General features: G+C 34.5%; 2 protein-coding genes across 9 annotated transcripts in view; one reads left to right on the top strand and one right to left on the bottom strand.

Annotated features, from left to right (window-relative positions):
* Positions 1-13,299, top strand: part of LOC130814806 (oxysterol-binding protein-related protein 4B-like) — a 988,965-nt gene that overhangs the window by 355,529 nt on the left and 620,137 nt on the right. The gene's annotated exons all lie outside the window — the stretch shown is intronic.
* LOC130814802 (pentatricopeptide repeat-containing protein At1g80550, mitochondrial) lies at positions 890-5,692 on the bottom strand. Of its 7 annotated transcripts, XM_057681019.1 has the most exons (4): positions 3,896-5,692; positions 3,064-3,155; positions 2,178-2,264; positions 1,530-1,883 (listed from the first exon to the last, which is right to left on the bottom strand). In XM_057681019.1, exon 1 carries the CDS (start codon positions 5,594-5,596, stop codon positions 4,205-4,207), a length of 1,392 nt encoding a protein of 463 aa, XP_057537002.1. In that variant the 5' UTR covers positions 5,597-5,692; the 3' UTR covers positions 1,530-1,883; positions 2,178-2,264; positions 3,064-3,155; positions 3,896-4,204. The 7 variants fall into 7 exon arrangements, with proteins under 7 accessions (XP_057537003.1, XP_057537002.1, XP_057537000.1 ...); XM_057681020.1 differs by lacking the exons at positions 1,530-1,883; positions 2,178-2,264 and adding an exon at positions 890-1,329; XM_057681017.1 differs by having other exon boundaries at positions 2,178-3,155.

The raw sequence follows: 13,299 nt of genomic DNA, 5'->3' as shown, positions 1-13,299 counted from the left end.
TTCTATATGGTTGTAATAAATAAATTCTTAAACTAATTACTTTAGCAATATAATAAAGAGTTTTTGTTAAATTGTTAGGTTATTAACTTATATACATATATTATTATTAATGATAAATTTTAATTAGTTTAAAGTATAAAGGTAGTTAAAGCATAATAGTTTGATAACATATGTCACATAAATATATAATGATCATATGATATAAGAAACTTTAACTAATACTCCCTCCGAATCAATTTAGATGTCCCATCTCCGAATCAATTTAGATGTCCCATTTGTTTGGACACGATTATTAAGGATGGTGTGGGGTCCGTTAAAAAGGCTAAGTAGTAAAGAGTAAGTAGTGAAGGGTAAGTAAAGAAGGGTAGTTGGGCAAGTAAGGTATATGTGGGTATATTCGTAATTACTTGTGTAAACTAAGGATATTTAAGTAAAAAAAGATTGACAAAAATAAAAATGTGACAACTAAAAAGAATTTGCCAAATAAGGAAATGAGACAACTAAATTGGTTCGGACGGAGTATTATATAATAGTTTTATTCACTATGATGATTATTATCTCAATTAAATTTCATAATATGATCGATCAAGTATGTAATCAATTAATGATATAGATTATAGACTAACTACATTAAGCTTTACTCACTGTAATAATTCACTAATAAGTATGACTATATGAGGCTAAAATAATCTAATACATAGTTTACACTATCTTTATTGAGATGATCTTTATTCACTCTAATACACCGAGTATTCTACTTATTAAATTTTGACGTATAATCAATCCACGTTCTATTACATTATTTTAACCATTAGTCAAACAGTGCGATAGATATATTAACTTTTATATACTTAATTTCACATATTTAGAGCTAACAATCAATTATCAACGTATTAATATTAAAATATTTTAAATTATATTTAATAAACATGAAAACATGATAGAATGTTACAATAAAACAAGGAAAAGTTTCAAACTATAATATATGTATCAAAAATAACTTAAGTATAGAAAATCCAATTTACATCAAATAAAAATTCAACTATCATTTATCAATTGATACTAGCCCGTAACTGATTCCTACTCGAATTCGACATGAGCTTGAAAAGATCAAATCAGCTACTGACCGATGACATCCCGAGCTTGATTATCACTGGAAGCGAATTTAAATCCACACAGATCCAATGCAAACCTGATAACTCAAATAATTGTTCACAAACCAACCGGTAACTAACCGAGTTGACCCAATCATGGCCCATTGACGCATCTATCCGAAATAGTATGGATCCAAACTCTATTTGAACCGAATGTCACCCATTTGAAACTGACCTGATGACCCAAATGAAAACTTTTAATTCTAATATTTTCCATCATATTCACTTTAGTTGCCTAATTTCAGCTCTGTTTCATTTCATTTCATTCATCCTAACTTGCTAAGGAACTAAGCTTTCTTATAAGGGCTGAAAACAAAACTTCTATCACAAGAATGAAAGAAAAAATCCATAACCAGGCAAACCAAGAACTTTTCCGAATATTACCATTAGAATGCACCTTGAGAAAAGATTCGACTTTCTAGCAATACCTCGACAATATTGCAACTTACAAAGAGACGGGAATGTTCGTTAGTCGTTATTATGAGCTACACACCAACGCTAATAGTGCAACATATTGAATCAGATGGAAATATGGTTATACAATTAAGTAATGACATAGCCAAAGCATGAAAACGTAGAAACAAGTCCTGATATCTGTTTGAATGAAACAGTTCCATACTTGGAACAATTTCTTCATTAAGTTCACAATTTTTTCATTCTTTGGCAGTCACCGGCAAAAGAACTGCCTGCTCTCGATGTTGATTTCCCGTTACCAGAACTCTAGATGACCTGCAGGCTCATTTTCATCAAGAACACATAAATTTGATAGTCTAGTAATAGAAACTAATTTGATGAAGACATGATTTTACTTGGATGTATGAACGACAGATTATTACATAAGCCGATTATAGAGCAAAAATTATGAATTGGGTAGAGCATCTAGTGAGCATGATTCTCTGCTTAAAAGTCGGGAAATACCACAGAAATCCAGCAAAACCAAAAAAAACCCTAAAAATATCAACAGAAATCCAGAAAAAGAAGGGAAATAAGAAAGCAGAAGAGGAGAAATACAAGAAAACATACATCATGGGTGTTCGTATCAAATGATCTTCTTCCGAGTCTAAAACCAAAAAGCCCTCTAAGGCGCTCCAAGATGCTTGCATTTAGGCACTAAAAGGCACAACGAAGCACTTGCTTTAAGGATTCGCCTACCAAACCCTATCAAGGCGCTAGCCTTATACTCGCCAAATCGAGATTTTTGAACTAAGTGAGGTACTTGATGGGAATTTTATTTCTATTCTTGTGGATGAGTTCACTGATGTTGCTAATAAAGAGAATTTGAGTCGTCACTTAAAATATGTTGATCTGAAAGAGATGGTGAAACACTATTACATTTATCGAGGTCTGAGGATAACGTTCTAAATTATGATGGTGCAGGCAACATGCGAGGTGCAATTATTAGTTTTAGAACTTTGATCTTAAGATTGAATCTCCATGTTGACGGTTTTTGAGAATACAATCAATTATATTTGTTTTAATAAAGGAGAAGATATTGCGAATGCAATGACACTCGTTAATGAAACTAAGAAACAAATGCAAAAGCTTAAAGATGAATGGCGACATAGTCATTTGGAGAGGTTTACTTCACTTGGTAATAGGTATTGAGAAAAATGACATTGCTATACAGAGCTTTTGATTTCACTTTCATCTGAAATACACTAAGCAGATTGCAAATCTAATGTGTAAATGTATAGATTTATTCTTATACTTCGCTCCAAATTGTACAGGTCGAAATTTAAAAGATTGAAGCCTAAAATAAATCTAAAAGAAACACCGGAGAAGTCAAGAAATAATGATTTACAAGTATAAAATGCAAGCATAGGTAAAGAGATACAATGGTTCATATATTTGAAAGTAGATATCTACGATTAACAACAATAGATAATGTCTCGAATTAGATATAACATACCTCTATTCTCTCACTCAAGTCTGTGAGCCATTAGAACGCAAACAGTTGGACCATCCACTGTAAACTCCGGATATAGGCATATAGCCCTGAAACTGCAGCAGATTCAGCTGTAGTCAGTCAGTAAGAACGTTATATTATTATAAACAAAGTAGAAAATCACACAGTCTCATGGAGCAGAGACATATAATTCACAAGCATATTGTTGTCCCTTCGGTCTTCCAGAATCCCTTCAACTTTTATACCAAGAAATGACATAAGAGACACCTAACTCCAAGCAACAAGGAAAACCAATAGAGTTTCATACCACAAAAGGCTTGCAAAAATCATAATGCCAGCTCTTCAATCAGTAAATGCCAGCTGACTCATCTATCGTTGTTGACTAATTACGTAGGCGTATAAGACTATCATCAACAATATAACAATCTGGGCTAATATGTTTGATATCACTTCTATCATAAAAACTGATATGTAATCTGTTGCTTCAAATTTAAGTTCATTGAACAACAACGGAGATTTGAGCTAAATGATACATCTTTTAGTAGTAACCATAACATCACATCAGTGGCTAGTAAAGCAAAGCTATATGAAGCATATAAATGATAACACTAATCTTTACTTCCATAGAGTAGTGTCAAGAATCATTTCAAAATGCTCTATAGAATAGAATATATAACAGACAACAACACCAAATCCTTCACGGGAATGGGTTGCCGCATTTTTTCCCTCCCTAGACCCTGACCATAGTATTCCTATGGGGCGGGATACCTTAGATATGATGATGATGAACACCAAATCCTTTACAACAAAACTAGAGTTTATAATGAAGGCTTACCAGATATTGGCTTCTTGAGGAAAAATTCTTTAATATGGTTCATGGATCATGGTTCAGGTTCGCACTCTTATATGTATTTTCAGATTATAGTAAGCCTTTTCACCGATACAGAGATCAAGAACAGGAAGAGTCAAGCTTGCAAGCATCTCAAATTGCTTTGATCAGCCAAATCCACTCAAATTCTTATTGAATTAGCAAATCGTTTACGTCCATCCAAAATATTCATCAACAAGAAATTTAAGTGTAAAATAACTAAACACTTCAAACTAAATCCAGGAAAAATATTACAAATTCTGACAGGTCAAAGCATCACAACTCCACTACACCAGACCTTTCACTTGCACTTTTTGTTCCCAGCTCTTCCCTTGGCTTAGGAGAAAGCCCTTTGGCAAGCATCTCTTCATCATACTTCCTAGCCATATCCAACATACCTTTTTGCAACAGAGCATCAATCAATGCATTATAAGCAGCATCGTTAGGACTACAACCAAGTTCTTTCATCTTATCCCAAATAATAAAAACAGGTCGTAGAAATCCCCATCTCCCGAATTTTCTCATGAGCATTACATAAGTATCCATCCTCGGAGTAACCCCACTTTCCAGCATCCTTTCAAACAACCTAAGCATCTCCTTTGGCTTAACAAGACAACGGAAAAAACAGTGGTAAGTGATCACATCCGGTAAACAACCCTTCTTACGCATCTGATGAAGCATTTCATACGCCTCACTTATCCTCCCGTTCTCACACAAAAGCTTAATAACCGTATTATATGATACCACATCCGGCTCACATCCTAAATCCTTCATTTCTCTAAGCAAAGAAATCGAAAAATCAACACCTTCTTTGATACCAATGGCCTTAATAACCGTATTATACGCAACAACATCCAATTTCATTCTCTTTCTCCTCATCTCCTTATACAATTTCACAGCTTTCCACGCTTTCCCGGATTGACATTGAACATCCATATATATAGAATATGTTACCAAATCTTTCTTAACCCCTTTACTATCCATCTCTTCCCAAAAATCCCTACATTTACCCCACCAACCCATCCTTGCATAACCTCTAAGAATCATATTGTAAACTTTTGTCTCATTCACAAACTTAACAAAGATTCTCTTTTTAACCCACAAATCCTCAGCTTCTACCACATGTTTATACTCACAAAGTGCATCAATTAGATTACAAAATGATGTTTCATCTTTCAAACCAAATGCCTCTAGCCTATCATACATAACAATTGCTTCTTGAACATAATGAGCAGATATATAACGTTTAAACATAATACGAAAAGTAATGTAGTTAGGCATTGAAAATGATTTTTTTTGCATAATTTGAATCAATTCCCAGCATTTGTCAAACTCAAAAAACTTACCCAGAATATCAATCAAGGAATTGTAAGTTTCCGTGTTGTGCTGAAACCCACAATTAGTTTCGACCCAGTTAAAAAAATCAAGGGCTTTATTATAATCATTGTTGTAAGATGAAAGTGTTTGACATACAGCGATGAAATCTAGAGATTTGGTCGGAGATGGGTTGTTAGAAAACGGTTGTTCAGAGGTGGAAAATGTTGGGTTTGCGAAAATTTGATGAAAAGAGTGAAATTTGATAAGATTGCAGGGGATGGAACGAACCAAGGGGTGTTGCAGAGTGTTGGTATTACGAGAATGAATTGCAGAGAAGACGAGTCTTTTCATTATTTTTTCAGGTAATATGAGACTGAGCTGAGAAACAGTGCAGTTGTTCAAGTCTAGGTTAACTTAACTTCTAATGGCGGATGGCAAAGGATCTTAATAAACTTAATATCATTTCGTTTTTTAATGAATCATTTTTAATCCTTTTTTTATTTGGAAACAAGGCAACACTATGAAACTAAAAATTAGGGTACATCAAAATGATGGAAAACATTAGTCTCCTACTCCTCAAACATAGGAGGAGGTGAAACACAACCAAGCAAATAAAGTGTTTTAAAGTTAAATCGTCATTAGGTACTCAAAATCAAAGATAATATGAAACGATGAGGTAGAGATTTTAAAAAGTCTAAGCAGCTAGAGAATTTTCGTACGAGCTTAGTGGGAGACTTGTCTAGGAATATGACGCACTTCCTTCTTGAGGTTCCAACTTGGTAGCTTTCTGCAAAAGGTACAATGTGAAGCATATATATCCCTAATAGAAGTAAACCTTTATAAGCTTTCCGCAACTACTTTGGAATCCGAAACAATAGAAAAATCAGTCCATGAGAGGAGACCAACAATCATAAACCTAGTAATAATAGCAAAAACTTCAACCATATTTGCATCTAGAGCTCTAGTAGAAAGAATAAAGGAGGAATGTCAAATTCTAGACTCGGAGAAACAGACCACACCAATTATGCAAAGGTTAGAGGTAGGAAGGAAGGAGGCATCAACTTGATCGTTTTTTAAATTACTTGCTAACTAAAATTTCTTTAGCTTTTGAATCCACTTGCGTTATCTTTGATCAACAATTAACCAATGCACTTGACCCAAGTTAATTAATCTTCTTCCTATCACCTTTCATCTTCCTTCTTTCTCAGATCTTCGTGCTTCCATAATGACAACTTTATTCTCTATATTTTCTCTTCAATCTCATCAATCTTACTCCTTATTTTTCACATTTAAAAATTTATTGTCATTTAGAGCGTATAATGGTTCTCGGAAATAATAAATTAATTAAATTAAATAAATTAAGTATATAAATAGTTAATTGGAAATATCCCAAAATTGCAAAGTTACTTATTTTGTGGAAAATGTTTTACACGGATAGCGAAGAGTCTCGCAGGTCGCAAGTTTTCAAAGCAAAGTTTCTGTTTTGTCACTGGTCGCGAGTTCGCGGGTCGCGAAGTTTTTCACTGGTTGCGAGTTTCGCACTGGTTTTTGCATTGTTCGTTTTATTCGGTTTTGTTAGTTATAATATAACTACCTACGGTTAATTTGGTTATATTAACTGGATATATTGGGATGAATTGATTGAAAGACGACAATCGTTGTTGTGTTTCATGGAGTAAAATATTATTTCGTGAAATGGTATAAGCTCTTCTATAAATATAGAAGGCTTGTGTGGTCATTCACTACATGTAATTTCTGATTTTCTTTTCTCCTCTAGCACTTTACATAGAGAACTTGCAATCCTCGATTGTAATTTTCGGTTTTTTCTTTTATTTAAGTTTCTCTTACATCGTTTTAAGTTTCTTGTGTTAAAAATTTAGTCTAATTCTTTGTATCTCAGAACATATTTCCGGTTTATATTCTCAAGCACCGTAGTAGGGAGGAAATGATGTTTTAGGATAGAGAATCTGGCCTAGAATTAATATCAAGTTCAATACAAAATCTTCTTGTTACTTTGTTTGGGTTTGAAGATCGATATCTTGGAGTTTTCGGTCGTGTACATAAGCATAGTTCTTGATTTTCATATGTAATTTGTTTTTTCTACAAACTTGTAACTTTATTTTTATTGTTTATTTAATAAATTTAAAAGTCACATTTTACAACAATCTATAACGTCATATTTCTTTGAATTACAAAATGGCAAGTCTTAAGGAATCGACTACCAGCTTTGTCAAACTTGACAAGTTTGTAGGCAATGAGTTTAGGAGATGGCAAAAGAAAATGCTTTTTCTCTTAACTACTTTAAAAGTTGCTTATGGATAAGTACACCAAAAGGAAGATGAGACTCCAAAGGATATCCGTGCTAGAAGTAAATGGGATAATGACGACTTTATTTGCAGGGGGTACATCCTCAATGGTATGAATGATACTCTCTTCGATGTCTATCAAAATGTTGAATCCGCTCAAGAAATGTGGTCCTTACTTGAAACTAAATAAATGGCCGAAGATGCTTCAAGCAAAAAGTTTCTCGTAAGTGATTTCAGTAATTTTAAGTTTGATGACAATCGCCCAATTATGGAACAATTTCATGAAATACAAAGGATGCATGATAATAAAAAGGCATGACATAAAAATGGATGAACTCTTAGTTGTCTCTGTATTATTGATAAATTACCACAAACATGGAAAGATGTAAAGATTACCTTCAAGCACAAAAAGGAGGAAATTGATCTTAACTAACTTGCCACCCTTCTTCTCATAGAAGTTGGGATCCATGAGCAAGAAAAAGGGAAGGATCCATCCTCGGTTTCTACCATTAACACGGTAGGAGAAAATTCAAACAAGTCTAAATTTGTGAAAAATAAGAAAAGGGGCTCTAGTTCTTTCAAAGGGAAATCTACTAACTTTTCCAAGAAACCTACGGTTAGTCAAAATGTTGGTTTTGCGGAAAACCAGGACATCGCAAGAAAGATTGTTTTCTTTTCAAGAAAAAGAATGCTAACTAGGGTGAGGCTTCTAATAGCCAAGATCCCGTGAATGAAGGTATTTCCTCACAATTAATTGAATTTAATTCGAATTTGGATTTAAATGGAACAAATAATAATATTTGTTGTGTGCAGGATGATCTATCATGGTACATTGATTCGGGTGCCTCAAAGCACGTTTGCATGGATAGGAAATGGATCAAGACCTTCCACAAGTGTGATGGAGATGAGTTTCTCTATATAGGAAATAATTCTACTATTCAAGTTCTTGGAAAAGGTTCGGTTGAATTGCATTTCATTTCAGGAAATCTTCTTACTTTGAAGGAAGTGATGTTTGCTCCTAAGATTGCAAGGAATTTAGTGTCGGGGCTGACCTTGAATCGCATGGGATATAAATTAGTATTTGAATCTGATCGATGTGTAATTAGTAGGGGTGGTATATTTATTGGTAGATGTTATTTGAATTGTAATTTATTTAAGCTTTCCATCAAGACATATTTAGATAATAGTTTATTTCATGTTTATAATAATGATGTACATATGTATGAATTATGGCACAATAGACTATGTCATGTAAATTATGATAGTATGAAATATATGGGTAAATTAGAAGTTATTCCTATGTGTGTAATTGATAAACAAAAATTTAGTACTTGCTTGTTAAATAAGATCACTAGAAATCCATTTAGGAAAGTAGAAAGATCTCCAAACATTCTAGATTTAATTCATAGTGACTTGTGTGATTTTCATAGAACTCCATCTTTAGGAAACAGAAAGTACATGATCACTTTTATTGATGATTATTCTAGATTTTGTTATGTGTATTTATTGCATTCTAAAGATGAGGCATTAAGCATGTTTTAAATTTTTTAAGAATGAAGTTGAAGTACAATTGGATTCAAAGATCAAACGCCTTAGAATGGATAAAGGAGGGGAATATTATAGCCCTTGTTATTTCCAAGAAATGGGAATTGTCCATGAAAATACGACAGGTTATTCACCACATTCAAATGGTGTTGCCGAAGGGAAAATCGGACATTACAAGAAATGGTTAACTCCATGTTATCCTACTCAAGATTGAGTGAAGGATTTTGGGGTGAAGCGATATTGACCGCATGTCACATCCTTAACCGGGTTCCCACTAGAGGGAAAAAGGTTATTCCTTATGAACTTTGGTACAAGAGGAAACCAAACTTGAACTATCTTCGAGTTTGGGGATGTAGGGAAATTGTAAGAGTGCCCGGTAATAAGAGGAAGAAACAATGTCTTCTCATGATAAGGCTTTTTGGGAAGAAGCCATTAATGATGAAATAGATTCCGTCATGGGGAATAACACTTGGGTCTTAACCAACCTACCTCCAAGTTGTACTCCACTTGTGTGTAAATGGATATTTACAGTTAAACGTAAACCTGATGGGTCCGTGATTTGATTTAAAGCATGATTAGTGGTGCAAGGCTTTTGACAAAAGAAGGGTATTGAGTATTTCGATACTTATGCACTGGTTGCTAGAACTACAACTATTCGGCTCTTAATTTCCTTAGCTTCTATCCACAATTTGTTGATTCATCAAATGGTTGTCAAAACGACATTCCTTTATGGTGATCTGGAGGAGGAAGTGTATATCAAACAACCCGAAGGGTTTGTCGTTAAAGGACAAGAAAAGAAGGTGTGTAAATTGATTAAGTCCCTCTATGGACTTGAACAAGCACCAAAGCAATGGCATCAAAAGTTTGATGACACTGTGCTATCTTTTGTTTTCATTGTCAATGAGGCTGACAAGTGTGTTTATAGCAAGTTTGATAATAAAGGAAATGGTGTTATTATTTGTCTTTAGGTCGATGACATGCTCATATTTGGTACAAGTATAAAGCAAGTGGAAATGACAAAGGAATTTTTGTTATCATCCTTTTCTATGAAGGATTTGGGGGAGGCTGACGTTATCTTAGGCATTAAGATAATAAAACATAATGGAGGTCTTATGTTGAACCAATCTCCTTACATTGAGAAGATTCTCAAACAGTTCAATATGTTTGATAAATCTCCAGCTTCCATTCCCATGGATCCATGTGAGAAACTAGTACCTTGTAAAGGAGAAGTTATTTCTTAATTGGAATACTCAAAGATCATTAGATCTTTGATGTATGCAATGACCTGTACAAGGCTAGATACAGCTTTTGCAGTGGGTCAGTTAAGTAGGTTTATTGTTAGCTGCATTTTATTCATATTTTATCCCCATTATTTGGCTTTATTGTATTGGGATTTTGCATAACTATGCTTGCTTCATTTTGGATTTTACGCTTGGATGAGTATTTTGGTGTTTTTGTGGATTTTAGGTAATATTCAACAAAACCGATCACAAACCAAGTATATTTGGCGCATACAATATTCACTTAACTCCAAAAGCTCAATTAATCAAAGCCTTGATGACCCAAGTCAAGGAAACAAGGCCAAAAGGAGCTAAAGTAGACCTTTCGAAGCCCACTCGGCCAAAACTGGGTCGAGCCAAGCTTGCTCGAACATAAAAAAGACTTGTATTAGAGATAGAAGCTGAGCAGGACCATCTTGAAGGCTGCTCAACCCGGTCGAGCGAAAGTACTATTTACTTCCAGTAGCTTTAGAATGTCGACAAAAGCATTTTAAATGGGTCGAGCGAGCGAGCACGGTTGAGCGGACAGGCTCAGGTCGAGCGATTTGGGTGGTCAGAAATAATTACGCTTTTAAAAGCTGCTGATTTCTTATGCCTCTCATACTCTACTGCTCCACCACCCCTATTTGCCACCCATCTATAGCCTACCTATCTCACACATAGGGTGGTGGAGAAATCATGAAGCCACCACCCACCACTTGTCCTCCCTCTTATAAATAGAGAAGAAGAAGGGTCAAGCAAATCATCCAATCCTTCTACTACTCATTTTTCTGTACTTTAAGCTTTCTTTGGTATTTGTTAGTTTTAAACTTCCTATGTACTTTCCATGATTCTAGTCTTGTATTCTTAATTGCATTTTTCTACCCAAACGCTTATTAGATAGTTCAAGCTTTTGATTTATCATTGAAGATCATTTGATACATTAATGTAATTGAGATTAACTTAATTCTATAGAAGCATTTCATCAAGCATTTGAATTGCTATTGAAGCTTTATGGAGTTTATCATTGGTATTCATTAATTCTTCATTTGGTTGTCTTCCTTGGATTGAATTTAATTCCTATTCTCTACACTTTATTGCTTTTAATTTTGTTGTTATTTATCATGAATTCAATGTCTTTAGTTATGTTCAATTTCAATATGAGTGAGTAGTTCAATTTGGCTTAGACTAGGTATTATCACCATGTATGTAGTCTAAATAGCTTTCTTTACCTTTGGCTTGGTTGTGTTGTTTATGGTTTGAGATGGATTTTGCTGTTATTGTAGTGTCATTGGATTGAGGGTGAGAGTCGATTTCTAATGAGAGTCTATGCTTGAAAATTGAATTATCTCCATGAGAATAGGTAGATATTTTGATTGGAAATGATGAATGTGTGCTCCATGTCTTAAAATATGCTTAGCTCTATGAGAATAGGTAGTTGAGTATGTTTTAGGAAGCTTTTGTCGCTCGAGAGAGAACATTAGTATCCAAGATGCGTTCTTCCCCATAACCCATATCCATGACCTTAGGTTAAAGATTGTAAACACTACTTTGGTGAGAAAGCCTAGCCTTTGCCTCTTCATCATCATATTACCTTTTCATGTGTTTGTATTGCCTTTGATCTTATGTTCTTGGTTAATTAGCATCTTTACTTGTTTTATACTTTGTTTTAGCTTTAGTCTTTATTTGCTTGTTTTAGTTAATTACACCAACAAACATCTATATATACATTGTTGAACTAACTAACTGATTGAGAATCCCTTGATATACACCCCACTCCTTGTGGATTCGACCCCTACTTGCCGATGTATTACGCTATGCCATGCACTTGCAGTATTACTATTGAAGGACGTAAAGTCCCCATCATTTACCCAAAAACCTGGTCCTTCCCATTGGAGAGCTATGAGAAGAGTACTTAGGAAGGGAACCAAGGATTATGATTTGTATTATTGTGGAGATCCTCCGATTTTGGAAGGATATTCTGATGCAACTTAAGCATCCAATAAAGAGGATAATTCTTTTACAAGTGGATGGGTGTTTATGTTTGGGGGAGGTGCCATCTCATGGGCTTCTATGAAACAAACATGTGTTGCAGACTCTACGATATGTTATGAGTTTATTGCTTTAGCATCTGCTAGCAAGGAAGCAAAATGGTTAAGTACGAGATCCCTCTTTTGGTTAAGCCAATTTCACTGGTGGCTATCCATAGTGATAGTGATTCGACTTTGAACAGAGCGTATAGTCAAACATACAATGGTAAGTCAAGGCATATTGCACTAAGACATAGGCTTATGCATGATCTTATCAAGGGAAGGGTCATTTTTGTTGACTATGTTAATACTAAACTCAATATGGCGGATCAGTTTACTAAGCCATTGAGTAGGAATTCCTTTGAGTTTTCGGCTCAAGGGATTGGTTTATGCCCATCTTTAACACCATGAGAGAAACCCAATTCAATGCTAGTAGAAACATCTAGTCTTGAATTAAATGTGGATTGATCGCTCATCAGATGTTGGAAAGCAGCTTTGAGACCCTTTAGTTGCTTTGTTCGTGATGTTGAATAACGAGGTAGTAGAGTAGTCCCTCGAAGTCTCCAGTTTCTAGAGTTTTGAAGATCTCTAGATTGAGTGCTTTATTCACAAAAGCATGGTAACCAAGAGAAGCTTCCTATATAAGTTCGGGGTTTGGCCGCCTCAATGAAATCAAGGGGCATACTTATGATTTCAATGAACTTATGAGTAGATATGGACACATGGCCTTTAACGTGTCACAAATGTGAGTTTAATGAATTATTTCATGTGTACAACTCCTTCAATTGGTTGGATATATCTGCTTAATTCAATTTGTAAGGATATTAAGGATATGATCGATTGTAAAGATGTGTGGTACTAGCTATCAATTCAATTTGTAAGAACATTGGCATTGATGCATGAAATGGGTTGAA

Source organism: Amaranthus tricolor, chromosome 6 (genome assembly GCF_026212465.1).
Source record: "Amaranthus tricolor cultivar Red isolate AtriRed21 chromosome 6, ASM2621246v1, whole genome shotgun sequence".
In the NCBI taxonomy this organism is placed as follows: Eukaryota; Viridiplantae; Streptophyta; class Magnoliopsida; order Caryophyllales; family Amaranthaceae; genus Amaranthus; species Amaranthus tricolor.
Note: the sequence above shows the minus strand (reverse complement) of the source record. Positions and strands in the feature narration are given on the sequence as shown.